The 27625-nt window shown below is 37.8% G+C and overlaps 2 protein-coding genes and 2 non-coding genes across 4 annotated transcripts in view; 3 read left to right on the forward strand and 1 right to left on the reverse strand.

The window, feature by feature from the left end:
• Window positions 1–3144, reverse strand: part of LOC100182803 (lymphocyte expansion molecule-like) — a 3710-nt gene extending 566 nt beyond the window's left edge. The window contains exons 1-5 of the mRNA XM_018812140.2: window positions 2961–3144; window positions 1818–1913; window positions 1402–1536; window positions 911–1067; window positions 394–501 (exon numbers count right to left, since the gene is read on the reverse strand). Of these exons, the coding sequence (XP_018667685.1) occupies window positions 394–501; window positions 911–1067; window positions 1402–1536; window positions 1818–1913; window positions 2961–3010 (546 nt within the window). The 5' untranslated portion in view covers window positions 3011–3144. The remainder of the gene's footprint in view (window positions 1–393; window positions 502–910; window positions 1068–1401; window positions 1537–1817; window positions 1914–2960) is intronic.
• Window positions 3145–3550: 406 nt separating this feature from the next.
• On the forward strand, window positions 3551–27140 carry LOC100175681 (dihydropyrimidine dehydrogenase [NADP(+)]). The gene is made up of 21 exons (XM_002130767.5): window positions 3551–3706; window positions 4590–4700; window positions 5163–5245; window positions 5517–5604; window positions 6191–6352; window positions 8702–8898; window positions 12705–12786; window positions 13514–13709; window positions 14264–14439; window positions 16514–16727; window positions 19801–19985; window positions 20212–20427; window positions 21338–21502; window positions 22322–22390; window positions 23028–23232; window positions 23651–23770; window positions 24211–24353; window positions 24781–24960; window positions 25248–25388; window positions 26033–26141; window positions 26515–27140. The coding sequence occupies exons 1-21, from the start codon at window positions 3665–3667 to the stop codon at window positions 26721–26723; spliced, it is 3093 nt and encodes a 1030-aa protein (XP_002130803.1). The 5' UTR covers window positions 3551–3664; the 3' UTR covers window positions 26724–27140.
• Window positions 21691–21756, forward strand: mir4068 (microRNA 4068). The gene has a single exon (NR_034461.1). It is a non-coding gene; the product is annotated as a microRNA 4068 (primary transcript).
• Window positions 21895–21957, forward strand: mir4062 (microRNA 4062). Its single transcript, NR_034455.1, has one exon. It is a non-coding gene; the product is annotated as a microRNA 4062 (primary transcript).
• Window positions 27141–27625: the final 485 nt, after the last annotated feature.

Here is a 27625-nt window from a genome sequence, read left to right on the forward strand (position 1 = left end):
ATGAAAAAAAAAAAAATCCAAAAAAAATAATCACCCACAAAGTAACATACTTGGTAACTCGTAAGCTGGCACGAGGTGTTAAACCCGTGTTATAACGACTGTCGTTTTCCAGCCACGCGAGGATAAAGTAAGTTACATACATTCATTCATTACATACATTCATCAATAACATAAAAACCTTAGAGTGAAAAATATGCTACAGCTAAGAGCTAAGTAAGCCATACATTTATTTACTATTGCTGTTTAAAATTACAGTTTATATATACATAAAAACAATTTAGAATTTTTTGAAAAAATTATTCCGAGCTGATATATTAAATGAGTTAAATAATATACCTGCCAATTGGTAATTACTTCTAATACAACATTCCTGGATATAATTTACAATATTTTACCAGCATCAAGCATTCCTACAATACTAGCAGATTGAGCTTGTCTCTCTTCTTTTAAAGCAGCTGGCACACCACCCTTTCCATAAGTTCCAGGTCCAGGCAAGTCAGTCTGCGTAAGTTTATATTCTGTACACTTTTCTTTATAAGCAAGTTAAATGATTGACAGTTATTTATCTATGCATGGCAGGGCAACTAAATTTGCTAATAACACATTTTTTTATACAATCCGTGTGTACTTACAAGTTACCACATATGTAACTGTATGGATTATTGTTGTTATTACAAGAACCCATTAATAACCACTGGGTTAAAACAATGACATGTAATTTGTTTTTCACTTATCATATATTGTAAGATGTCTGTACATACAACACTAGTTTGCTGTTAAATTTCAATTATAAATATAACTCCAACATAAAACCGATGTAACAAACACATATAGTGCAAAGTACACAGCACAGCCTATGCTATCTAATTAGTTCCCACAAAGTTAAACATAATATAAAAATAAAACTCACAGAAAATTTCTTCCTAAACCTCTGATCCCTGGTCGAGCAGATGCCCCTCGTGCTCGAAGGTTTCTTCTCCAAAGCATCAATGAAGTCCAACTTATTCACATTATATTTACCAGGTCCTAACTTTCTTTTTTGCTCCTTTTTCTTCATCCATTGCTCCCTGTGGGAACATAAATTGTCTCTTAGGCTATTCTCATATTTGAATGAGATGACAATTATTTATCCCATGGTCAGTTACAGTCGGTAACTCGTTATAACACATGTGTGTTCTGTATCATACACCTATTGCCGCTTACCAATTATTACGTATTTTGTATTGTCTGATTTTGTTTTGTGCTTTTTTTGTATGGTTGGACAACCCATTAGTGTCAGTCACACATACGTTTTACAAAAATACAAATCCAATATTTTTTACACAGACCTTTTTACTATATTAAGGAAATCTGGGATGTAGGCCAGACCATTCAGGACACCTAAAACCTATCAGTCGTCACCTATACAGAAGATGAGGAATCTGAGCCATCCTCATCGTCTCATATGATCTCTTCCATCCAGGACCATCTGCTCGCTCTCCAACAGCTTGTTCATTGAAACCTCCAACATCCACATAGTAAGTCCCAGGAGCAAGTCTAATTAAATATTCATCATATTATTTCTTTTAAATTGAGTTAAAAATTAAAAGTTTGTTTGGTGTTATCATAAAAATAAAATTAGTTAGACCTGCAAAAAATGTAGACTCCATGTAATATTATCCAGGTTTTCATATGCAAATGCATCTGTCAGCTAATTTCTAGGCTAATTATGTAGCCATGCCAGCTGTCAGGATACTGCAATATTACACTGATCTGTAATTGCTAAATTGGAATTACAGTCATACTTCATGCAATAAACACAGTCTTATTTATCTTACTTTCTCTTCAGTTCATCGGTAGATTTTTTACAATAGGGAACTTGAGTGAAAGTTCCAGGCACTTTGCTCTGTGGATGAACACCTGATACATCAAATCTGCACAAGAAATAAATTAGAATGACTAGGCTATATTAGATTAAAAGAAGACATAATCAAATTAGACACATTTTTAAAAGGTTGATTAACAAATAAGAAAAAATGCATAATATGTCTTAAAAAGCAAATGCTAGTAGTAGTGTATAAACTAAATTATAAGACTTTCCTAAAAACATAACTGAACCATATATCCGTATTTTAAGCTAATTCAATTTTTTAATATTTAAACTATTTATTTCAACGGTCCATGAATAAACAAAAGACTCAACAAATTGGATAATACTATGTCACTGCATTGTTTTCTAGGAAAAAAAACATGAAACAAAACAAACGTTTATGTTCTACTGTTTCAAGCAACATTATACATCTCATTGTGTCCAGCATAGTTTGTGAATTTAAATTCAAAGAAAGCATGCTGGCATATTTAATTGTAATACGATACTATTAAAGGGAGGATTTAATTTAAACAAAAGATTTAAATGTAAGCATATGTAATGTGTTTGTAATTGACAAAAATAGTGATTACATTCCTTTACCTGCATTAGGAAATATAGTTTAGCAAATAAAGGAAACTACTATAACTTCTTTGCTAGTTGCATCTAATAACTGTACATATTTCATTAAAAATAGTTGAAATGTTTAAAACGATAACCATTTAATATGAAATCTTTGCTTCATAAAAATAATGAACTTCTTAATGATTGCTTAATTTAGTAATCAAAACACTTTTTAAGTAACAGTACAGAAGTATCTATACTAACATAGTTTTATAAATTTAAACAATTACCTATGGGTCATAAGTAGGCGCACTAGCCACTATACCACGGAATCTTCCGACAGTACATAGCAGAATAGGCTGGTGGAAAGTATTAGTGGTTGGTGGTTAGGGGGTTAGGTGTTGATGGTTATAGTTGGTGGTTTATAGGGGTTAGGAGTTTGTGGTTCTAGGAGTTAGTGGTTAGCAAATAAGGTGGGGAAAGATTCTTCACTAGCACCCATAAGTGTATACAATATGGAACTAATGTAGTGGTTTTATTGAAATTATACCTTGCTGTTTGTGTTCCAAATGGTGATCCTTCGAATAACTTGGTTGCCATGGCATTTATTGGTATAATGTATAATTCAAAAACAAAAGTACGCAGGTGCCGTATACTTTAGGCACCTAATGCATCAGTGTGTAGGCAACACTAGCTATCCAATATCATTATAAATCAGCCACAAAACGCTCAACCTAGAAATGTATACATTGGATATAATCTAAAAATGTTATACCTACAGTTTTTAGTAGCAGCATTTTTCTTTAAAACGTCCTTTATACAAACAAATAGAATACAAATGATGTGCAAATCATTTCTGCTAAATTAGAATATTTTGTGCCCATATAGCGCATAAGCTCCTTGTAAACTCATATTCGACGACGATGCGTACCTTCGTCAAGCTACGTCTCCATGGTGACTACGCATGAATAGTCAAGCGTATGATGATTCATCATATGACGTCAGAAGGAAGGAAACGTGACTTCGCGTAAACCGTTCGTCGCCAAACAAGAGGGTTGCGTCTCCACGCGTGCAATGGGGCACGCGGACTTCATTAAAGTCTGTAACGCTTTGTTATGCTCGTCAGTTGCGGAAGTCTTTCACTACTGCGTGTTACAGATTTTATACTATTGTTAGGTTGCTTATTCTTCTTGCTTTTAGGTGTTCTTTATATATAATCTGTGTAAACAGTGGAATATTTGATCAGCATAAACCATGCCTCTACATGACCTCAGCAAAGACCTTCCGGACATCGAGGTATGTGCCTTATAGAAATTATTCTACAGTTAAGGGTAATATTTAAACATATATATCTAAAGAGTGAGCATAGAAACAAAACATCGCACGGTAAGATTTTTGTCATATGGTTTGAGTGATACGATGTTGACTTAGTTCGAGACTCTACAGAACTTGCCCAGGGATTCAACCACCTTGGTGAATCATTAACTCTGGCGCCCAGGCTAGAGGTTTTGTTGTCCATAATTACTCGCGGGTTTAATTGAATAATTTGGACACGTGTTCGATGAATTCCCGTTGGTTAATCTAAAATGTTTTTCTGGAACTTTATATTAACGCGTGTCGTTTGCTTAATTGGTTTTTGACGCGAACCGACAGAGTGGAACGAATGTCGTCATCGAGTTACTATAAATCCACATATAGATAACAGATGCTTTGTCTGTGAATACGATTGGTTAAAATGACGAGGCGTTGAAATAACACGTATTTTCGCGCTTACGACTCGTGAGGAATTAGTAAGGCATTTCCAATAAAATACATTCCACTTCGCTGTTTACTGAAAACGTTTTAAAGGTATTGAATATTTAAATTGGTGTGAACGCATCGATGAAATAAAGAAACAATACCCTTTAAATTTGTTTGTTTGTTGAAAATGGGAAGTTGCATCGGGACACAACTATGTTAGAAAAATGTAATAAAACTAAAAAAATGTCAAATTAAAAAGTACCAATTCTCACAATTTATAAACGTTATGTTAAACTATCAAAACATAAACACCACAAGCTGAGCTGAAGGGAAATACTCTACACTCACAATTAGGCATCATTTAATGAGTGTGTAACTCAAGTAAGGATGTGAATATGCATAGTGTGTTGGTATATATTCTAATATTTCCTTTTTACAGAATATTCTCTCTCTGAATCCGAGGATCAAACCTCATGCCAATCTTATCTCAACAGCCGTAACCAAGAAGAATAAAAAGCACTGGAAGCGAAATGCGGACAAGGATTGTTCGGTGAGTTCCGCCTATGTTAAATGAATGTAATGTTGCGAAGGGTTTAATACATGACCCGCGTGGCCTTTGTCAGCATCTTCAAAATTTTGCCTAAGGTGTTGTAGCTTCACATAATTATGTGACCGCAAATACTATACTGTAGTTGCAAAATACGTTGCGTCAAACCACAAACCACTCCGAAATATAAAACGCTTCTTTGACTCTTCGAAACACATTAAATATATGATTATTTCCACGCTACATCGTAAAGTTTCGTGTATGGCGTCATTAAAACATATAATAACACCTTAATACAGCATGACAAATAAAGCTTCGTCAGCACTATATGTCTCAGCTTGATTATATGACCTCATCTCATTTATTTAACACCGACACATTCTGCAGAAATTCTGCCAAACTTCTTCGAAAGTTTGACATGTGTACTTATATGTAACGTATTTCACATGTGTTTACTTTTTGCAGTCATGCAAGCCGCTCGAGAAAAACTTTGATGACATCAAGCACACGACTCTTAGCGAGCGTGGTGCTCTTAGAGAAGCTGCCAGGTTAAACTACATAAAATTATTTACTCTTTATTTTTATAGAATATGTATACTGCGCCTTTATTGGAAACACATTTGCATTATTTTAAAGAAAGTCTCCTTTTCTCCTTTAACTGTGTACACCCTAACGTATGTGTCTATAAAGTTAAAACGTTTTAAATCACATGCATTCAATGACCAAATGCAAGCGTATAAACGTTTTGCAATTGTATTAATTACATAAGGAATTATATTAAACCAGCATTAAAACATTGATTTTCACCATTACACACAGGTGTTTAAAATGCGCCGATGCTCCTTGTCAGAAGAGTTGTCCCACTCAGCTCGATATTAAATCGTTTATAACTAGCATTGCGAATAAGGTTGGTTTATATGCATTATGCTTCATAATTATGTTTTACAAAAAAAACGATACAAAATGGATTGTTTATTTTTGTGTAATTTTGTAAGCGCCTTCGTATGTTTGTTTCTAACTCATGTAAGAAGAGTCATATTCATATAAAGATATTTATTTCATAATTTTCGTACACATAATCTGTTTTGCAAATCAACCCATCTTCGAACTGTAATATAGTAAGTGGGGAAGATGGAACACCTTTTCAGTATACTTTCCGTCCCATTTGGTAGTAAATAAAGAACATTCAAACAACATAAAACCGTATCCTCACGACTCTTATAGATCAATGGTATTTGTTTAATACACGACCAGGATATTACCTGCTAAAGGTTCCCCGTGTGCCCCCCACCCTACTATATGTTTCGTGATTAGGAAGTTGATTTATTACTTATTCTAGGACAAAACCCCTTCTACTAGAATAAGGTACTATATTGATACTAGTTGTTTACCAAATAGAAATGCATATATTTTTATTACATCGTTACAATGGGACCTGATTTTGTTTGCATCGTATGTAGTAGCACTTAATGTCTTTATTTTGTATTTCCCAGAACTTCTACGGGTCAGCGAAAGCTATTCTGTCGGACAACCCCCTTGGTTTAACTTGTGGTATGGTGTGTCCCACCAGCGACTTGTGTGTAGGTGGCTGCAACTTGTACGGGACAGAAGAGGGACCTATTAATATTGGTGGATTGCAGCAATTTGCAACCGAGGTTGGTGAGAAACAGTGATTATTGTTAAGCGTCCCTTCAGGATATTTTGTATTGACTTTGCTTAAGCTGTATGTGCTGCAAAGGTTAAAATGTGAAGCGCTATTTTGTAAGCCTAAACACTTATTTGAATGCTTCTATGGGTTAAAAGACTAAATGATTAAACTTGACTTCTTTGGGAATAAATGTTGTTCGCTCAAAATTAACTCAGTCTCCGTGAACCGTGTTATTACAAAAATACTTTTTTATACAAAAAAATAGCCAGGAGATAATAAGAGAATGAATTAAGAATTAGAACCGCTTCATAATGACGTAAAAAGTCTTTATCGGAAAAATAAGGTCGGTTTGATTTTTTTGTTTATAGTTTTTAAACTGAAAACCCAATTAAATACTTTATATTGATCGACGTATTACACCCACATATGAGCTCTAATAACGTACCACGTATACATTCATCTACAATTACATTATACACGGCTTGTTATTTTAGATAAGCACTCAAGCTCCTTTAGTTAAGTTAGAACAAAACGAAATGCGACTGTTTGTCTTGGTTTCATTGCTGCTGTGATATTTGTAATTGCTGTGAGGGTACATGAGAAGTTTGTGTTGAAATTTGCAGGTTAATTACTTTACACACATATCAGACATTTCTATTTATACTACTAAACATTACAGAGACTGTGAATGCAAACATTTTCGACATGTATTGGTTTTCGAGCCTGGTATGTTTAAATAAAAGTTATAACTGGGTCTAGAATGTTCAAAAGTACTAATGTGCATAAAACGATGCTTGTATCAATGCAATATATGTTGTGCGTTTGTTTTTTATGGTTCACCATTCAGTTTAATATAGTCACTAACTCTACCCTTTGTCGCTAGTGTGCGTTGGTTTGTCTCTTTACAATATCTCGTTAGGTGTCACCGCAGAGCAAAGCTAAATTACCATAGGCAACCAAGGCCTACTTTAGAAAACCTTACAGCTTTGTGATAAACTGATATAATCGTGATCTGTGTATACGTAACTTTGAACTATTTGTGGACGATGCAGACTTGATTCTGCATTAAAACATAGATATTTGCTATTGGGTTACAGCTGTTCAATTGTAAACAGAATTATCCGAATGGCATTTCACATTTCTGCCAAGAAAAACAGGTTTTACGAGTTAATTATAGCCAATTCGTATATTGTTTCTAGCAAATGGTATAGTAGGATAGGGGAAGACGGAACATCTTTAGCACATACTATCCAAATAATCTAATCATGTTTTAAACAATTAATTGTTTGCTGTTTGAGAAAAGTAGAGAATAAAAAGTTGTCGCATCTTTCCCCGCCCTACCATATAGTTTAATCATATCAAACGAACCTCTTCATCTGATCTTCCATTGCCAATAAAGCACTGATTTCACTGATAAAATACAGCGGCTGCATCAAACCTCTTGTTGGTGAAATAACATTTACTGATGGCTCCGTCATTTCACGTGTGTCAAACAAGTTCAAACAGCCGCTGTATCTGCGAGAATCGTTAGCCGTATTTCACCGCTGTGGACCTTGACCTAAGCGTTCCAAAATAGTCTGTAATCCTTTTAACAGTCCAACCATGGTGGTATGTATTATAACGACTATTTCAATGTCTCTGTAGTTAGCCCACAGTTAAAGGCATTTCATATCCCCTTTTGCAACCTTAAATAGGCTTGTCGTTCCGTCACGTCCCTACCCCCGTCTGGTGCGGTTTATTCGCGCGTCGCCATGAAACGACTCGTCCAAACCTTTGTTTAAAATTCCGTTTCACTTGCCCGGGACAGAAATATATTCTTCCGACGTAAGGTGACATTTTCTCCCGCGGAAGAACTTCCTGTCTCGATCTTTGCGTTTCGAATCAACCAGAACGGTTCGTGGTACAACTGCCATATTTGCAATTGCTATGATTATTCGTTATGCTGCTGTACAGTTTGGGTTCGTTTATCAGAGCCCGAAATAACAACGAATATATAATAGAATGGGGTAAAATGGGACGTGTTTTTATTCTCTTTTCTCGTCCCATTTGAAAGTAAACAAAAAACATTTACAGAATTGTATGACCGTATAGCCCCCGAGTTCGTAATATAAAATAGAAACTAACGCTGGGGTATATATAGGTTCAAGCAAGAATTGTCAAAAACTATTTTTCGCCGAAAAACTATTTTTGCTGTATTGAAATAATGCGTTCCAGATACGTCTAATTTCTTTTTATTTTCAGTTTTGAAGAGTATAAACATTAGATTGTACCGAAATAAGTGATGTCAATCCATTTACTTCTATATTTTGTTATTGTTTCGTAAACATCCATAAACTGCAACACCATTATCTCGCAGGTCTTTAAAAATATGGGTATTCCCCAAATACGAGACCCAAGCATGGGAGCATTGGAGGACCTTCCTTCTACATATCGCTCCAAGATCGCTTTGTTCGGTTGCGGTCCTGCCAGCATCAGTTGCGCTACTTTCCTGGCAAGGCTTGGTTACAATGATCTGACTATCTTCGAAAAGAAGGATTACGTTGGTGGGCTGAGGTATGTTACTTTTCGAAAGATAGTTTTTTCGTATACATGTTTACACTGTCTTGTAAACCAGATTTTTTGTTTAGTGGTTACAGAAAAAAATAAGATAGTTTCCATAGATCTCGGACAATGTTATTTAACTTTTTTTAGCAATTTTCACCGAACAGTTTTATATGAATCTATGTACTCTTTTCGCGGTAATTTGAATCCCTATGAATTCTACTTAGCGACGATATTAAACTTAAACTTAGATTAAAGATTCCAGTTAGTTCTGTTTACACACATAGTAGTGCGTTTGTTTTTGTTCATAACATTTTTCCGCCTAAACAAATGGTCTTGATCTAATTTGCGAAAACAGGATTTCCATTTCTTCCCATAAACATCTCAGGTGTTGTTGTTGTTTGAAATATTTTATAGAAATTCCATGCCATATGCTTACCTATGTAGTAACCCATTGTTACCCGCAAGACGTTATTAATGCGTAATCCATAGTATACTACTGTACTGGTTCCACAAGAAATTACAAACGGGCGTGTGGTATTTAAAAGGCGCCTGCTACCAATACCAAGTGTATCACGTAATTCCGTTAGTGGTCGACATTCTAACCCTTCCTGCTAATCGTAATCTCTTGAACAAGCAACCGCGAGAATCAGTCGCATTCGTGCCGTAATTTTCAGGAACTGCTAATTCCCGAAACCGCATACAACTGGTGTATATATATGGTGTTTTAAACATAGGATGCTCCATCACATTTAGTGATGTGCGGCGAAGGGCCCTTGAACGTTGTACGGTTATTTGTGAATGACTTAGCACTTGAGCATGTAAGGAAGATTTATTGATTTACATACTAGACTTGGTAGTTTAGGAACAGCGAGTGAATAGAACGCGGGCCTCTGTTCACAGAGGTGTGTGGGAATCGACAGACATGGTGAAGTGGCGCGGTCCAGACGTATCGTCTGATTTGCGGCTTGCCTTGTGTTGCCCGGGCGAAGCGAAGGGAATGACGTACGTGTGTCATGTAAACCTTGGCTAGCGATCAGAATGTACTTTACTTACGGAATGGGCGAGCAAACATTACTTAGATCCTAAAATTGCTATAAGTAAAGATAACGAGCTGATCCGAGGAAAGAGATTGTCTCGCAGACACCGTGAGACATCTGCGCATATTTTAACTATTTTCGAACCCTGCTCTCCTCGCTCACTACGTAACGATGTTATTGTGACCCTGGTCCACGGTTCCAAGAAAATATCGTCAAAGGAGATATCTGTCGCGGGAAGATTAACTTTGGTTCAGTACTTGCTCATGTGAAAATATGGTTTTGTAAATTCTCCATATTTCCATGTAGCTAAACCATCGTCATAAGTTTCTATAGAAGCATGTTGTATTGTTGCTCAGAAACAAATGTTTTTGTCTTTGTTCTTGCTTAACAATAGAGTATAGGCCACAGATAGACTACTTGGTCCTTCCGTGTTTTAGAAAAACCAGTAAAATCGAGTTTAGGAAGACATTTCTAGTACAGGTAAAAATTTAAGACTACAGCTTCAAGTTCTGATTGCTTAGTTCGTAATTTCGCATTAGAAAAAAGGTAATTTCAAAGGCGGTGAGCTCAATCGTAAGGTGTGTGGTGTGTGTGTTGGGTTTAAGAGCGCACGCGTTATACTTTATTGCGAATATTATAAATCTGCTGAACAAACTCTCGTAAAGTGCGAACAAAACAGATGATATGTTTACAATCTTGTTGATTTGTTTTGTATTTTTATGCCTAGAAACCAAATAGTTTAAATTTCGATGCCTACAAAAACCGTTAGTGGTGTTTGAGTTATAAAGTACTGTGGGGTAGTCAAATGGATATCTTTAGCACGGCATAACATCCATTATTACTTAAATTTTACATTAATCAACACTATTTTACAGTCGTGAAAATACGGTTATAAAATTACATACATAGTAGGGTCAGGGAAGACGGGATACCTTTAGCACATATTATATGAACATCCTCATCGTGTTTTAAACAATCAGCAACGGTCTATGGAAGTCTTTTGGGATGAGAAAATAGAAAGAAAGGTGTCCCATCTCCCCCACTCTACTAAATATTCATCGTGTGCTACTATTTTTTAAAAATATGCCCTAATTTACCCCAACCCACGTTATGTGAAAGTTGTATTGTTGTATTTATGGAAGTAACACTGAAGACGCCATCATTGGTTTCATTATGAGTTTATGACGTCATATCGTTCGTAGTTTTCACTAAATCTGAGTGTCGAGAAGATTCTTAGTATTCTATTCGTTTTATTTTAAAAACAGTGTGGTATTTCGCACATTGTACGTCTCGCATTGTGTGGCCCTACACGTCTTGCATTTTAGAAATTACCACAAGGCAAATAGCATGACGACAAACTTTATTAAGAAGCTATATAGTGTTAAGCTGTGAGTGTTAACCTACGGTCGGCGCAATCCGCAGGAATTTTCATCTTGCCGTTTGATCTCCGAGGGTAATCGACACGCCAAGGTGTGGAAATGAATGACCTGCCTACCGGAACGTTTGTTGATGGATCACGCCGACTGCTAGAATCCATTTGACCCCGGGTATTGTCGAAGCTTGTTTACCGAGTGGTTTTGCTAAGCACACAGTTAGGACAATCTCAGCTTCGATAGCTCACGTTCGTCACTTAAAACTTGGCGCCCTTCCGTTAACATCCAATACACGTCGCCAAATCCTGGAGTAGGATCTGGCAAAAGAATTTCAGCTTAAAAACACCCTTCGCTCTTTAAACACCGGCCATGTCTCGCGTAATCCTCTTGTCTAAGGTTTTACCGGTCATGAAATTGTTGCGGATTATAGCCTGGTGCAAGAATTTCAAACATTGCGTTTCCGGATACGCTTGACTTGAGTTAGTCACGAGAATAGCCGTCACAGCAAACCGTTTCTCCATACTTTGCCAAAGGAAGGTCGCTTCCGTTAAAGAATGATAAAACGACCTGGCCACGTGTTGCTTAGTCATACTCGTATCTCTATTTGATCTCATGCCATTTGTTCTTTCTGCGCATTTTACATTGCGGTTTGTTCAAAACTTCGCGTGGGCGTATAAAAGTTGTTTAAAAAAATAACGTCAATGTAATAATATTCCTGTCTTTGTGTGACATCTGAAAACACTTCATATATAGCGAAACACGTGACTCATCTAACCGGTGAGTTTGAAATTCCCTGATGAATCACTACATTGGTGTTTGGTGAAAATAACAGCTTTTTTCTTGACGTCTTTAAGAGAGGAATGCGCGAGAAAAATAGAAAGAAATCAGTACCCATACTTTTGTCTTAAAATGTTTTGTGTCTGTGCAAGTGTAAGGAGAGCTATTTTTATACAGCTTAACGTGTTCATTTTCCACAGTACCTTCAGTGACCAGGTATTATATATTTTATATGGGGAAAGAGCATTTTGTTCCGTACAAGCAATTGACAAGGATGTATCGCTTTGACAGCCAATCAGACAGTAGGGTGGGGAAGATGGGACACCTTTTCACTCTATTTTCTCGTCCCATTTAGTGGTAAACAAAGGACCATTAACCGTTGTTAATTGTTTAAAACACGATATTTGGATATTATGTGCTATAAAAGTGTCCCGTCTCCCCCTCATCCTATACTATATTTTAATTTTTTATCCTAATTTGTCAAGACGCTATTTTTTCTTCGGTATTTGACAGGTATACCAACTAATGACTATAGAGAGATGCTGTATATAACTTTCAACCACTGTTATATTTTGTATAGAAACTTAACCAAAACAACATAATGTAAATTACACAATGCTGTTGACAGCACTTCGGAAATCCCCCAGTTTCGGCTTCCGTACGATGTTGTTCACTTCGAGGTTCAGCTTATGCAAGATCTTGGCGTTAAGGTGAGGACATACTGACGTAGCTTCAAATATGGTAGGTTCGGGAAATATGGGACATGGTTTTATGTTTTTTTTCGTCCCATTTGGTAGTAAACAAAAATATTGATAAAATTAGCTGTAGCTGCACGACTCACTCCACGACGTTAAAAACACGTTCGGGAAATATGGGATTTGGTTGCTGACGGTATCCCATCTTACCCCATAGTACTATATGCATACCTAGTTTGGCAAATTACTTTTTACTGTTATAACTATTATTATTTGGAGCATTGCTGGCATATTTTAAATTCGATAGAGCAAGTATAGGCATATGGTCAATAAGATTTACCAAGTAGTTTGTATTATGTGAAGCGCATCATTTCACTCGAATTACAGCGAAATACGGAACCTCACTAAATATTTCAGGTTTTTGTTGCAAAACATTTTAAATCAGATTGTAGAAAAGCAAATTTTGTACAGGCTGAATTATCCTTCACTTCTGGAAGCTCTGGTCTTTAAAAAACAACCATAAATATTACCTTGAAGATTAGTTCTCACAGCGCCAAGCTTACACAAATTACTTAAAACAGTTTCTTTCTAATTAGTGGCTCCCCAATTTATACGAATCGTTATTTACCAATTATTAATCTATTATTGGGAATACATTGAATAATCGATATGATACTTTCTCACAAATGACCACAACCTCTTTATTACCAGACTAATATTAACCACAAACCGCATTATACAGGTTAAGCTGGGCAAGGGATTGGGGGACGATGGAATGGATTTGGAATCGTTAAAAAAAGACGGTTTCGCCGCAGTTTTCGTCGGAATTGGGAATCCAGAACCAAAGCGGATTCCTGCCTTTAAAGAATTGACTCAAGACCAGGGATTTTACACGTCTAAGGGTTTCTTACCACTTGTTGCGAGAGCATCGAAACCAGGTGTGTATATATCGAAGCTTGTGGTCTTCACTATCGAAAAGAATACGCATAGGTTTTCTTGCTGCATGGTTTTTCTAAAAAGAGTTTTCCTCAAAACAAAGTCAGTGTGCTTTTAATAGTTTCATAAATGTCTAACTTTCGGGCTGAATGCGTGTTCTCTAAATGCATGGATTATTGTGGTTAAACTGTATATGCGGCCTATTCATTAAGTGCCAAGGGTTCTTAATCTGGAGGACATCTCACAACTAATAAATGTTAATCACAAACATTTATATTGTGGGTTTGTACGTTTTGTAAAGTGGATCTAATGTGACGGATGCAGTTTAATAACTTCTGCTTCAAAGTATAGTGGGGTGGGAAAGACGGGACACCTTTAGCACATAATATCCAGAAATCCTAATCGTTTTTTAATCAATTAACAACGGTATAAACGTCGTATCCTCACGACTCCCATAGACCGTTGTTAACTGTTTAAAACACGATTAGGATATTTGAATATTATGTGCATAAGGTGTCCCATCTTCCCCACCCTACTATATAATATTATTTCGTAGGAATGTGCAACTGTTCCACAAGCACTCTGCCCAACATGAGAAACGCCAAAGTGATCGTATTGGGCGCAGGTGACACGGCGTTCGACTGTGCTACTTCAGCACTAAGATGTGGTGCTAAGAGAGTGTTTGTCGTTTTCCGAAAAGGCTTTAACCACGTGAGAGCAGTACCGGAAGAGGTAGGTACCATGTATTTACTTTGGGGCGAGCAGGGGATGTTATGTACTCGACCTGAGCTGTAATGTTTTGCGCGGTTGGCTTTCTCTTTGGGCTGAAGATTAAAAATTTCGCTTAAAAAAATAGGGCAAGATTATAGCAATGTGTTGTTTAGGGACCTTTTAACACACACGTATTAAGATAATAAACCCGAAACCCGAGCGCTCCAAATAAAAGATACAGCAACGAAAACTCAAAGGTCATATATATCCAACAGTCTATTTGGTAATATACCCCCAAAAATGTCAGCCATATACATAAAAAAACACCCAGAAAGTGGCATACATGGTAACTCGCAGGAAGATGCAAGATATATGAAAAAAGACAGTCATGTTTACTTATAACCAATGTCGATGTCCCGCCACGTGATGGTAAGTATAAACGCCATTCATTTAATCCGTCGCGTTGTAGTTCGTGCATAAAATGTTTAAATCGTAATTTTTAAACACAATTGGTAGATTTTGTGAACTTTAGTGTTTGTGCAATATATGAGCTTCGACTTTGTTCAGCGGAATTGGCCGAAGCTCAAATTGCCTTATACAGTCTGATTGTTCAGTTGCCTTTATATTTTCTATGCATTACATCCGGACCGGCGAGACCAAAGTTAAACTAAGCATTAAAAACGGATTTGTTGATTTTCAATTCATCACAGCGAAGCTCAATCGAACAAATATGCGCGACCGAAGTCCCGTATGAAATGAATAACAAAAGAATCGTTTAGGTTTGTGTAATCGGTATAGCTGCCAGCTGCATTTAACCAATTTGCTATATGAGCGTTCAAACGCCTGCTGTGGTAAAACAACGAAATGATAAAACACTTCAATGTCGAATTAAGCCATACATATAGCACATTATATCCTCCCTGTTTTGTCTTTGTAGTTTTTCCATGCGACAGCAGGAGATGTATATAAGCTCTGTAATGCCTTGGATAGACAACACATGCTGTACATAATTATTTGCGTCCGTTTTGTCCAACTAACCGCCGTGGGATGCGTGAAAAGATAATTTCCCATTGCTCGAATTGGCCGCCGCAGGAAATTTACCAGAAACACAGACAGCGTTTAACAGCAAAGATGATATGTATTGTCAGTCACATATATGACCGGTCTATGCAGAGCGGCCGAGGGCGAAGATCGGACGTTTCCACGAGCGAACTTTGCGCTTATGCCAGCTCCGTTTTCCGCTACCAGCGCGGTTATAAGCCGGGGCGACCGAAGCGGTTTAATCAGCTACGAAACGGCGACCACGGTACCAACTAGCGTGGTAGTCCTGTATAAGTATGTGTATAACAGTAAAGTGTTTTCGAGATATTAGTTTAGTGGCAATATGTTTATTGGCTGGTTCTGTAACCCCGCTTTACGGTGAGTTATATGGTTACATGGTAATATTAACTTAAATATATTAAATACTTTGCCTTGAGTTTGTAAACGTATTCGCTTATAGTTTTAAATGTTTCAGATAATTAATATAGGCCGACTATAATAAGTTTTAAGTTATATTGTCGTAGACATAAGTCATGTCTGGTATACAGTACAAGCTTCGTTTATTGAAAATAGAAAACGTGCCTTGGCGGTTGCGTTTAACTTGAATTGTTCTGCGTGGCTTTATACGAACGGGAGAATTGTACTTATTTCCCGATGTATACAAGGCCAAAACCATTAGCAGTTCCAGCGAATGCTTTTAACGGTATATACTATAAACCAGACAAAAAATCTTTCGTCAGCGGAACCGAAACGATGTTTTCACGTAACTGGGGTTAATTCACATGCCATAGATACGTGAACATTGTCTAATCACGCGTTAAAGAGCTGTATTAAAAATAATAATTGACCTGATGCGACTTTGAAGTGGAAACTATAAATATGCACCGACAATGATTTTAGGTTTGAAACTACCGTTTGATCAAAATTCATTATTGTGAGGTTTTCAGAAACATGTATAACTCGTATGTTTAATTGTATTAAATATGTATTTGCTATCTAAATTATATGTTTCGAATTTAAAAAATTGAAAACTTTAACGTGCTCTTGTTTTTAGATGGACCTTGCTCGGGAGGAAAAATGCGAACTTATGCCTTTCCACTCCCCATTGGAAGTGGAGGTTGGAGCAGGAGGCAGGATAACTGGGATGAGGTTCTGTCGCACTGAGCAAGAGGAGGACGGAAGTTGGACGGAGGACAAGGAACAAATCGTTCGTCTCAAAGCTGATTACGTCATTTCGGCGTTCGGTTCTACTTTGTCCGACGAAAAAGGTATTTTTTTTGTTGAAATCGTTTAATTTCGACTCAAATTAGCTGTGTGGTTGCCTATTTTAAACATACTTTGGTGTACACGATAAAAATGGGTCGGTAAGTTAAAGGAGGTAGCGTAAAGTACATCCTATAATTGTAATGCGAGAACCATGTATACTCGATTATAGTGCATGGCCTGGTTTGGTATTTACGGGACAATTTGTACTGTCGCGCGCTGCAGTAGAGCCCCAGGATCCATTGAAAGGGTCTCTGTTTCAAAGCGCAATGCGTTAGCCTCAAATTTAGCCGTGACGTAACGAATACTGCCGTTATTGTATCAACTTTTACCGCTGTTGATGGTCGCACTGTAGGCCAGGGTGTGCGCAGTAGCGATCCGGGACTTATGTAACACGTCATAACTCTATTGTTATGTAACCGTATAGTGGGGCATGCGGTTCGAGCAGATCGGTTTACTGTGCCAGCCGTACCTCTGTCACATTGACCTGCGGCTGCTGTGACGACCTGCCAGCTCAAATCCACTCCAGTAATCCGCAGCCTATACTGATCCGGGCAAGGTCGCTTCCCTTTTTCATTCGTCGATGACGTCAAATGACGCAGAGCCACTTCACGTACGAACGATTTTTCACAGGGTTTTCGTCAGTGCTTTACCGTCGACAGAACAGCAGTTCAGTACCAACATTAAAACAGGTTATTGCGTAGAGTTAGCTATGTAATGAAATAGTTTGTTATTTTATGCAGAATACTGAATTCGTGAGGACAGTGTAAAACAGGTATTAAGTATAAACAGAGAAAATACAAGTTAGAATTAATTTGAAGGATATCGTTTTATGTTTGTACGACAAAATGAAACCCAAAACGTTTTTTTAAAAGTACGAGTTTTTTAAACCGCTCAAAGCTTGACTTGTTAAAAAACCACCTGCTCGTTTCCCAGTCGCAGTCCGCGAAAACATTGTACTAGTCGTATATTACTTATTCATTACCGCTTGTCCCTGGGTGACCCGAGCCACTACGGTCGGCTCAATGCCATTTATCGATCCTTAGTATGCATGCAGATAGGGCTTAGTCGGTCGAGTCGATTGCCTGTGTGTTGGGATGTATATGAACCAGGTTGAACTTGCTTTGACAGTCAAACAATAGACCTTGTTACCTGAAATAAAAACCTCGCCTACACGATCGAGATTGTGATGCTAGCCAATTTAAACGCCTCGCTATTCTTTAACGGGTACGGCCATGGCCGATTATCTGTAACTCGCTTGTTTACTGGCAGGAGTGGCTGGCTAAAATTAGGCATTAGTTCGTAATGGCCACTACTGTAGTTTTTAAATAGAGAGATATTTTAAAATAGTGGCGTAAGTAAAGATGTTTTTAGATCAGTTATAGCTATAGCATGTGATTCATCCATGAAACTCGCGTTTATCGCTGGCAGCGAGCCAACTATAATATATAGGCACAAGACATGCCCAGCGTAATGGTCAGCTAACGTAGTTTATTTTTCGTTCTACTCCGCGAAAACAAGTGTGACGACATCGCTCCGGCATTTTGGCGTTACTCGTTCGGATAAGCAAACACAGCAAGCTTCAAGCTGATTGTTAGAGGCTTGTCACGGTCGATCTGTCACATATGCTAATTTAAACAGTGCTTAACTACGCGCATTGTCCCAAAACGACCACTGATTGCTTGTTGTCAGTAACGTAACATTTTAAAATTCCGCTTCAATGGTACAACCGGCAAGCTTAGATTATGTACTTTAACCCAAAGAGTCTTGTTCCACCTTTGAAAGTATCAAGTAACCTTAAAAGATACCGGTTGTATTGTCCTCGACACCGCGCCATTTACTATAAACCTTACGACGCCTTAAATCGTTTCTTATTCATAAAAAAATCGTGTTTTGGGGGGTTTTAAAACGTATCCAAAAAGTGAGACTGATTATCCACAAGCCATTTGATTACGTAATGGTTGTTATGGGGATTGCGTGGGCCAGGAGCCACGAATCACAGCCTGACTTTCATAATTTGATTTCGCTTTTCTGTTTCCTCGAGAGGTTTTGTTGGCTGAGCGTGACATATTTCGCTGGAAATACCCATCTCCGCCACAATTATGCGACCTGTGTTCGGTGTATGGATATACAAACCACAGAAGCTTCTAGAATTATACGTAGTGAGTTGTTTTAAGACCCCATTTGACCCCCAAGCCAACTTGTGAGTATTCCTTTCCTCTTGCTCTTTCTCCCACTCTCCTCTCACCCCCTCTCACTCTCGCTATGTCAAAGCCACATGTGTAGCGTGTGACGTCATTATCACGCGATCGCTCCACGAACGTCGTAAACAGCAGGGCTCAAAATTACGCCCATGCTCGCGACGCCCGATAATGGTCCAAATGACTGTACGAATCGTTAATGAGTGCTCTAATTATAATTACCGAAACGCATGACGGTGTATGAGTTGTCCAAACAGCAATTATGAAATGTTGTCATATTTTATTCAAAAGACTGCGTAGGCAGGTATAACCTTGAAACTAATTTCCGTTTACGCAACCCGCGTATAATTCGAAGCAGCAAATCCTATCAATAGTTTGGCGGTTTTCTTATTTCTTTTGTCCCAGTCTATTGAAACTCGGCGGTGTGCAGACCTATCGTTTCAGACAGTGTGTCTGGTACCGTATGCGCTCTTTCAGTGAGTTCTCCGTGAGAAATTGGACCCATGCCTTTATAACAGATTAGCTGTTTTGGCAGCTTTGTACCTTCACGACAAGTTAAAGTTTCCAAGCCAAGTTGTCATACCCCAGTGAAATATTAATGAAGTATTTTGTCAGGGTTCTAATAGAATGACTTGATGTTTGAAAACGAGAGAATAGACGAGATAGACAAAGTCGAAACGAAGTAGTTTATTTTTTTCCTTAGATAAACCTACCCAATTTTTTGCATATTTTATGTCCAGATACCTCTGACGATTGTGTTTCTATATTCTGGTTAAAATTAGAGCGTCTGTGTGTAAAAAGTGATTTTATTTCCCTAAACAAAATGGAGGTCTTGGTCAAATCAGTTTATGCTCAATGCGACTTTATCTCTCCACAGTCAAGTCTGCCTTGTCACCGGTCAAGTTCAACAAGTGGGGATTCCCCGAGGTTGACCCATCGACCGGGGGCTCGAGTGAACCCTGGGTGTTTTTCGGGGGCGACGTAGCCGGGGTGGCCAACACTACTGTCGAATCTGTGAACGATGGAAAAACTGCGTCGTGGTTCGTGCACCGTTATCTTCAGGTGAGGTTATTGTAATACTCTAAAAGAGTTATGTGTTATACACGTGTTGACACTTGTAAGGATTCATGGACCACCCCTATAAGAAAAGGTAATCAATGTTTAAAACTTCATTTAATGACTAGAATTTAATAGCTTGAGCTTCAGCTGTGGAATGTATATGAAACTTGAAGTATTCTCATGTGTAATCAATACAACAGAAGCTTTAAATATATTTGTTATTGTCTAGAGTCTCGGAGGTCTTACCTTGCCACACGAGCCTGCATTGCCAAAATTTTTCACACCGATTGACGCGGTCGACGTCAGCATAGAGGTCTGCGGTCTTAAGTTCCCGAACCCGTTTGGGCTTGCCAGTGCCCCACCGACCACTACTTCTGCGATGATACGGCGCGCGTTCGAAGCGGGTTGGGGATTCGCACTTACCAAGACTTACTCCCTGCAGAAGGTATGTTGAGTTCAACACAAGTCACGACCTCGTGGTTGAAAGTATAATCCACAAGCATTTGAACTTGGCCGTAATTGAATCGACAGTAAACCGCCTTTATTCATGGTGGTCGTTTTCACTATCATAAATCAGATAAGGCATTTGGCCGGTTAAGCTCATCATAATCTCGAAATGCTTGTGATTCTGAACAGTGTTGCTCAACGTGTGGTCGCCAACAACATGTAGTCGCATGAAAGTTCATAGTGCGATAGATTTTTTAAAACGTTTAAAAGCTCAGTATATGAAACAAGATCGTTGTCACATATACGAAAATAGTCGATCTATACGTACAGGACTTCTGCGAACATATTACGCAATCAGTAATCTTCCTGTAAGCCTGCAATAAAGTCAGTGATTAGAAATCAATACATTTGACAACCGCAGTGTGAGCATGTCTAAGCTGTTCACGATGTCTCATACATCAACACTGTCGTCTGGGTTAAAAATCAATTTTTCACTGCCATTGGTTTACCTACGCGTTGAAAACCTATGTGATTCCGCCTACAAACACCTGCATGGCAGTAAAGCATTTAATGGCAGCGTTTCCACACAGAATAAAACATAAGTTATGGTTGTTAAATATTGTCTGCTGGATACCGGAGAGTATCGACTGAGAAAACAAATCTAATTTATTAATAAATTAAACTTACGAATATCTGATGTGGCTAAACTTGACTCGTCGAACGTTTGCTGCGTTTACAAAGTAAAGGTTAATTCAGCGCATGAAGCACTGTATTTAACGCGCCACATTCAGTGACCGAATGCTTAATTATTAATATTATTACGAAAAGCGCCTAAAACCACTATGTATGTTACTAAAAAAAGATTATCTTTTCGCACAGAATGTAATCCGACATCTTTTTCGTTCCAGGATATAGTTACAAACGTGTCACCCAGGATAGTAAGAGGCACAACATCCGGACACATGTTTGGTCCCGGACAAGGATCATTTCTAAACATCGAACTTATCAGTGAGAAGACATGCACATACTGGTGTAGGAGCGTCACTGAATTGAAGCGGGACTTCCCAGAAAAGGTGAAGTTTGGGTGGGCTAGATTAAGAAGCACAAGAAAGCAAAAGCTGCGGTTAACCTTTAATACCGTATGTTTAGAGCTGCACCTTTGTGCATATATTATGTAAACTCAAAGGGTATACGCCCAACTCGGTCTCTATTGTAGTAAATTGAAGCGGAGTATAGAATCCTTCTGCTCGTTTTACGCGAAAAGTCTTTGCCCAACAGCAACATGTATCTCACCATTGCTTCATGTATGCTGATGAACAAAGGCTTGCCGCTACCGGGCGCTATCACCAGTCTAACTCCGCTCTGAAAATTGTGTTTTGTGTCAAACACACTAGATAATACCGAGTTCGAATCCAGGGTCGTATTTAAACAGGAAAGCCTGCTTTATATATGGCGTGCGCGGATCCGCCTGCATCTTTACAGCTTCAAGTGCTGCGTTGTATTGACTGAATGCTGTAAAATAAAGGCAAGATCATCGTACGCACACTCCACGAAATAGTTCCAAAACAGCCAATAAAGTTTTACGACTTTGTTTTCGAATATCTGACATTTTCGTTGTACGCTTTACGCGGTGTATAACTTATGTCAGTTTTGTTTAATCGCGGCCTCGCATTTTGTCGTGTGTTAACATGACGGATTATTAAACTAAACTATAGTTACATGTTTTATTATTTAAATCTTATACGAGTATAGTCTAAAGTACTAACTTTTGTATAGAAGGTACTAGACTTACAAAGGATGGTGTGAATTATGAATAAATAAACAAACTAATACATGACACCTATTAAGAACCTTGTAACAAGTAAATATATTTTAACCTACCGCCATTTTAGATAGTGATTGCCAGCATAATGTGCGCCTTCAACAGAAATGACTGGACGGAGCTCGCAAAAATGTCAGAGGTACTATATATAGTGAATATCAATACTGCTGTTTTTAATCAGTAGAAAAATGAAGCTACTGTGGGAGGTGGTGTAAGAAACTATGCAATAAATGAAACAATCAGTCAACTACTTTTAATCAGTGGGATTTAAAAAACTCTTTTGTTTCCAAATCGAAACCGCTTTTCCAATATATTTAGCGCCTTTGTGTAAGTTGTGAAAATAAAACCACCTCTCTGATCAATGGTTTATCGAGTTTAACGTTGGATCGTCCACAAGTACAAAACCTAAGTATAAAACTTTATTACACCAAGTGTAATGGTTATAAACATCCCACTTTTTTACTTCCATCATTACATCAAAGAACGCATTTTTGAATTTATATATAGTATAGGGTGGGGGAAACTGGAACACCTTCAGCACATACTATCCAAATATTCTGATCGTGTTTTAAACAATTAACATCTGTCTATAGGAGTCATGAGGATACGGTTTTATAATTCTTTGTTTACTACTAAATGGGACGAGATAAAATTAATAGGTGTTCCATCTTCCCCCACACTACTTTTTTCGAAAACAAAGCATACTTACAAGTTATAACGAAATAACAGTTGTAAAATGAGTTAACCAAACTCGATAATATCACGTTAAACAACAGGATGCAGGCGCAGATGCTCTTGAATTAAACCTGTCTTGTCCTCATGGCATGGGTGAAAGGGGCATGGGCCTCGCATGCGGTCAAGACCCTAAGTTGGTGATCGAGATTTGCAAGTGGGTTCGTGCTGCTGTCAAAATACCTTTCTTTGCAAAGTTGACACCGAATGTTACTAATATTGTAACCATCGCAGAGGCTGCTAAAGATGGTAAGATCAATTAACGCTTTGGATTACGTTTTTGTATCTATTTATTCGTGTTTTTGGTCCTTAACTGCAGTAAAAAGAACTAGCAAAGATATACGAGGGTAACCGATGCCAAAGGTTTTACAGTTTGGCAGTGTAACGTATCTTTCAGTAATTGTTTGATTTATGGTTTAATTGTGATATGTTTGGTTTTAAGGTTGTGAAATAATTATTAGTGTTTTGTAAACCAGTCGACTATCGAACAACATCACTGCCAATGATTCTATGTACTAATGATGTCATCTATTCTGTTTCACAAAATACGGAAACTATAAACTGTACCTCCTGTACGTTACCGAGTCTGGTTGCCTTTACTTTATAAGTTTGCATGGGTAGTGTGGATATACAAAACTTTATGTTATACGACCGTTCTGTATCACAGGTGGTGCTGACGGAGTTACTGCTACGAACACAGTGTCTGGGTTGATGGGTTTGCGAGGAGACTCCACCGCTTGGCCCGCCATTGGAAAGCAACACAGAACAACATACGGTGGAGTGTCTGGTGAGTTCTTTGTACTGGAAGCCGCAAAAGTTTGCTTATCCCTGGTACGGCTGTGGAACTGAAGCGGTTAAGCTTCGTAACGAACCCAAACATTTGATTTAGGCTTAACTTCTTGCGCGCTCAAGCTTAACGGTGTGTATTGTACGCATTCCTTCAATGGTAAATAGTCCATATAAACGCTGTACTTGGTACATGCGGAAGTATTGATACAGCACGACAACAATAATAAACTTGATGCAACTCACTTAACGTGAACTTGACCGTCACATTACGCCCCAATGCTGGTTGTTTTCAACAAAAAGATAAAATGGCTGCTAATTCAGAATCTTTTGTGAACTATTAATCTACTGTACTGTGTTTTTCGCGAAAAACTTCGGTATAGGTCTACCATTTTGTATAGAGCTGCTGCAATACTGACAATTTTGTACTAATGTTTGTAGGTAATGCGATACGACCAATTGCTTTGAAAGCAGTTTCTGCCATATCAAGAGCATTTCCTGGGTTCCCTGTCTTAGCAACTGGTGGAATTGATTCTGCGGAAGCTGGCTTACAATATCTGCATGCAGGGGCGTCAGTCTTACAGGTATATAACAATTTTGGGTTTATTTGTGTATTTTGAGAGGACGGTTCTTTAATTTGAAAACTCGTATTGTGGTTAAGAGGTTTTAGGGGTACCTTCTTATAAAACCGAAACATAGATTCCATGGTATATGAATATGTAAAGCGTGTGCACCTACTAAAAATATTTCAATACAATATACGCTAATATATCTGGTGACGGTAAGGTTTTCAGTGATGCGTGTGGTGTGAGCAGAATGAGATGTTTAACCTTGCCCAAATAACCTTTCCTATAATTCCAAGTGTCGGCCGTATTGTCACTTAGTAGCATATATGTTACAGGAATTAAAAGTAGTTTTATATTACACAGGCCCAGCTATAGCATGCGTTTATGCTTTAATGTTATATCGTTACTGCTAGTGATTTAAGAGCTGAATATTTTTTCCAACCAGGTTTGCAGTGCAGTTCAGAACCAGGATTTCACACTGATTGATGATTATCTGAGCGGATTGAAGACACTTCTCTACATGCGTTCATTGAACGAAGTGAAAAACTGGGACGGTCAAAGTCAACCAACACCAAGTCACCAACTTGGCAAAAGAGTCATTAAGCTGGCCGACGTTATTGGAAAAGTAAGATATAATGTTCACCATCCCACTACACTACCAATACCTTCTTGAAAAACTGACAGCTATGGTTTTGGATAACCGATTTTAAACTGAATGTTTTAATATTTAAAATCATTTTAAAACTTTTACAAACGAACAAACATGCTAGTGCAACACAATCTATATATACACTGTATCATAACCTACAAATAATAAGCTTTTAGTAAGTACTCTTTAACTGTCCCTTAAACAAAAGAAAAGGCGAACATCAACCGTAAACAGCAAACCAAACTACCGAACGTTTTTTACAGGACTTGCCCAACTTTGGTCCATACCGCAATGAAAGAGCTGCCATAGCTGCCAAGATTAAGATTGAAACCAACCTGGTAGCTGAACATGCTGCACCTCCAAAACAAAGGCCAATCTATGTTCCTACGAAACCCATTCCCACGGTAGGCCGCTACATGAAGATGTTAACAATTTAATATTTCCGGGGATTCATTGCTAAAAAAAACAATTAGAAAACAGATTTACAGTTTTAAATTACAATATTTCATAAAAATTATTAATTTTTCTGTTTATGTGCGTTTTTAGGTGTATGTCTGTTGATAAAAATGCTTCGAATGTGCTAAACTTACTTGATGGGCGTCCCATACATTGAAACCCAACGTTCGTTTCGACAGTTCGTCAAAGCCTGGTAGAGCAATGACGTCATTTGGCCGCATTGCGATGTTTTCTCACGGCCTTCAATCGTTGGCAATAATACGTGTGATTATTGCTGGGTATTGTAGGCTGAAAAGCGGAAGCCCATTATTTGTATTATGTTCCCTTTCTCACGTCCACAGCGGCATAACACCAGTCAATCACTCGTTCGTCGCTATTCGTTAACTTTTTATAATTTTTATAATGCACATTGAGGTATACTTCTGGCAGTAAACCCATATAAACACAACATACAGCGCCGCTGTAATTATAAAGACAAGTACAGCTTTTATGTAGATTTAAAAACACGAACATCTAATGTGTGGAATTTTACATTATATTGTAAACATATTAGTTTTACGTATTTGTGTATTTATTTGGATCATTTTCTCAGGTTCGTGACGTAGTTGGTGCTGCATTGCCTCAAATAGGAACCTACGGCGACCTTGATAATAAACAACAAGTACAAGCACTCATCGACCCAGAGATGTGTATTAATTGTGGTAAGTTCTTTGCGACGCTGTGGTATCATTCAATAACACAAGTTACACAACAGTCAGTGGTGTTGAAGAAAGTATAGCATAGCATACGGACACCTTTAGCACATACTTTTTAAATATCCTGATTGTGTTTTAAACAATAAACAATGGTTTATGGGAGTCGTGGGTATACGGTTTTAAAATTTCTTTGAATGTTCCTTGTTTACTACCAAGTAGGATAAAAAAGTGTCCCATTCCCCCCACCCCACCATTCATTTAGTTGAAATTGACTTTTCGTGGCTTCCATAATCAGAGTATAGTTTCTGGTGAACTATACAAGTTTAAATAAATATAAAACTCACATTGTACCGTATTGCTAATATTTATTTTGCTTCAGGTAAATGCTACATGGCTTGCAATGATTCCGGCTACCAGGCCATTACATTTGACCCAGTCACTCATTTGCCGATGGTGCAAGACACCTGTACTGGATGTACATTGTGTCTTAGTGTTTGCCCAATCCTGGATTGTATTACCATGGTGGAGAGAAAGAGTCCATATGAACCGAACCGTGGTGTGCCTCTGGCTGTCGCTGCTATCTCTTAGACCGGGAAAGAAGGGCAACGGGTGTACATAGAACATTTTAGGTGCGGTCAAGCTGAAAAGTAGCGTGTGTAATCATTTTTGTGTGTGTTTATTGCGTAGATCATGTTGGCTTATACATAAATCTAAAATGTTGTTTTTGTTTTATTGGACTAATGTTTCTCCACTGTTGGAAAGAATTTAATGTTGTGCCTTTAAGATTCGAAAGTGCTGAATTTCATTAAGTATATTCATTTTAACAGCCCTACACCTCAAATCCTTTTTTTCTGTACTGCTAATAGTTATCCCATCAAAATATACAAAATACTTAGGCTTTGACTGCGAACATCATCTTATATTCACAGTACTATAACTTTGCCATTACCATTTGTAACCACACTTCATTGAAATGTAGAGAATAAAGTAGCACAACACGCACTGCTTCTGTTTTCCGCTCCGAGCAAATTTGACTGTTTATCAACAGACTGGTTGCGTTTGCGGGTAGCGAATCTATTATTTGTAACACTTTGAAACTACTTTTTTCGTTGAAAATTTGCATCGTTGTAATGTAGGTCATATGTGGCTTGTGTTGCCGATAGAATGATGCTATAACAACGTAGTTACTGCTAGAGTTAGATCAGTGGTTTTTAACATATAGTAAGTGTATATGTAGTAGATGGGGGGATTTGGGACAACTTTAGCGCATAAAATATTCAAATATCCTGATTGTGTTTTAATCTATTAACAACGTTTTATGGGAGTCGTGAGGATACGGTTTATAATACTGTGAGTGTTCTTTGTTTATTACCAAATGGGACCAGAAAACAAAATGAAAGATGTCCCATTTTCCCCCAATGTACTATACTATTTTTGATACGTGTGCATACTGTTGCTTTCGTTATTATCCAGTAAAGTGGCAGGTCATT

Source organism: Ciona intestinalis, chromosome 5, assembly GCF_000224145.3.
Source record: "Ciona intestinalis chromosome 5, KH, whole genome shotgun sequence".
Taxonomy (NCBI): domain Eukaryota; kingdom Metazoa; phylum Chordata; class Ascidiacea; order Phlebobranchia; family Cionidae; genus Ciona; species Ciona intestinalis.

What these genes read in the sequence shown, in the direction of transcription:
- LOC100175681 (XM_002130767.5), top strand. Translation starts at nt 3,665, where the DNA reads ATGCCTCTACATGACCTCAGCAAAGACCTTCCGGACATCGAG. An exon ending in TGCAGCAATTTGCAACCGAG is followed by an intron (nt 6,353 to 8,701) that starts GTTGGTGAGAAA and finishes ATTATCTCGCAG; the next exon opens with GTCTTTAAAAATATGGGTAT. An exon ending in CTACGAAACCCATTCCCACG is followed by an intron (nt 25,389 to 26,032) that starts GTAGGCCGCTAC and finishes TCATTTTCTCAG; the next exon opens with GTTCGTGACGTAGTTGGTGC.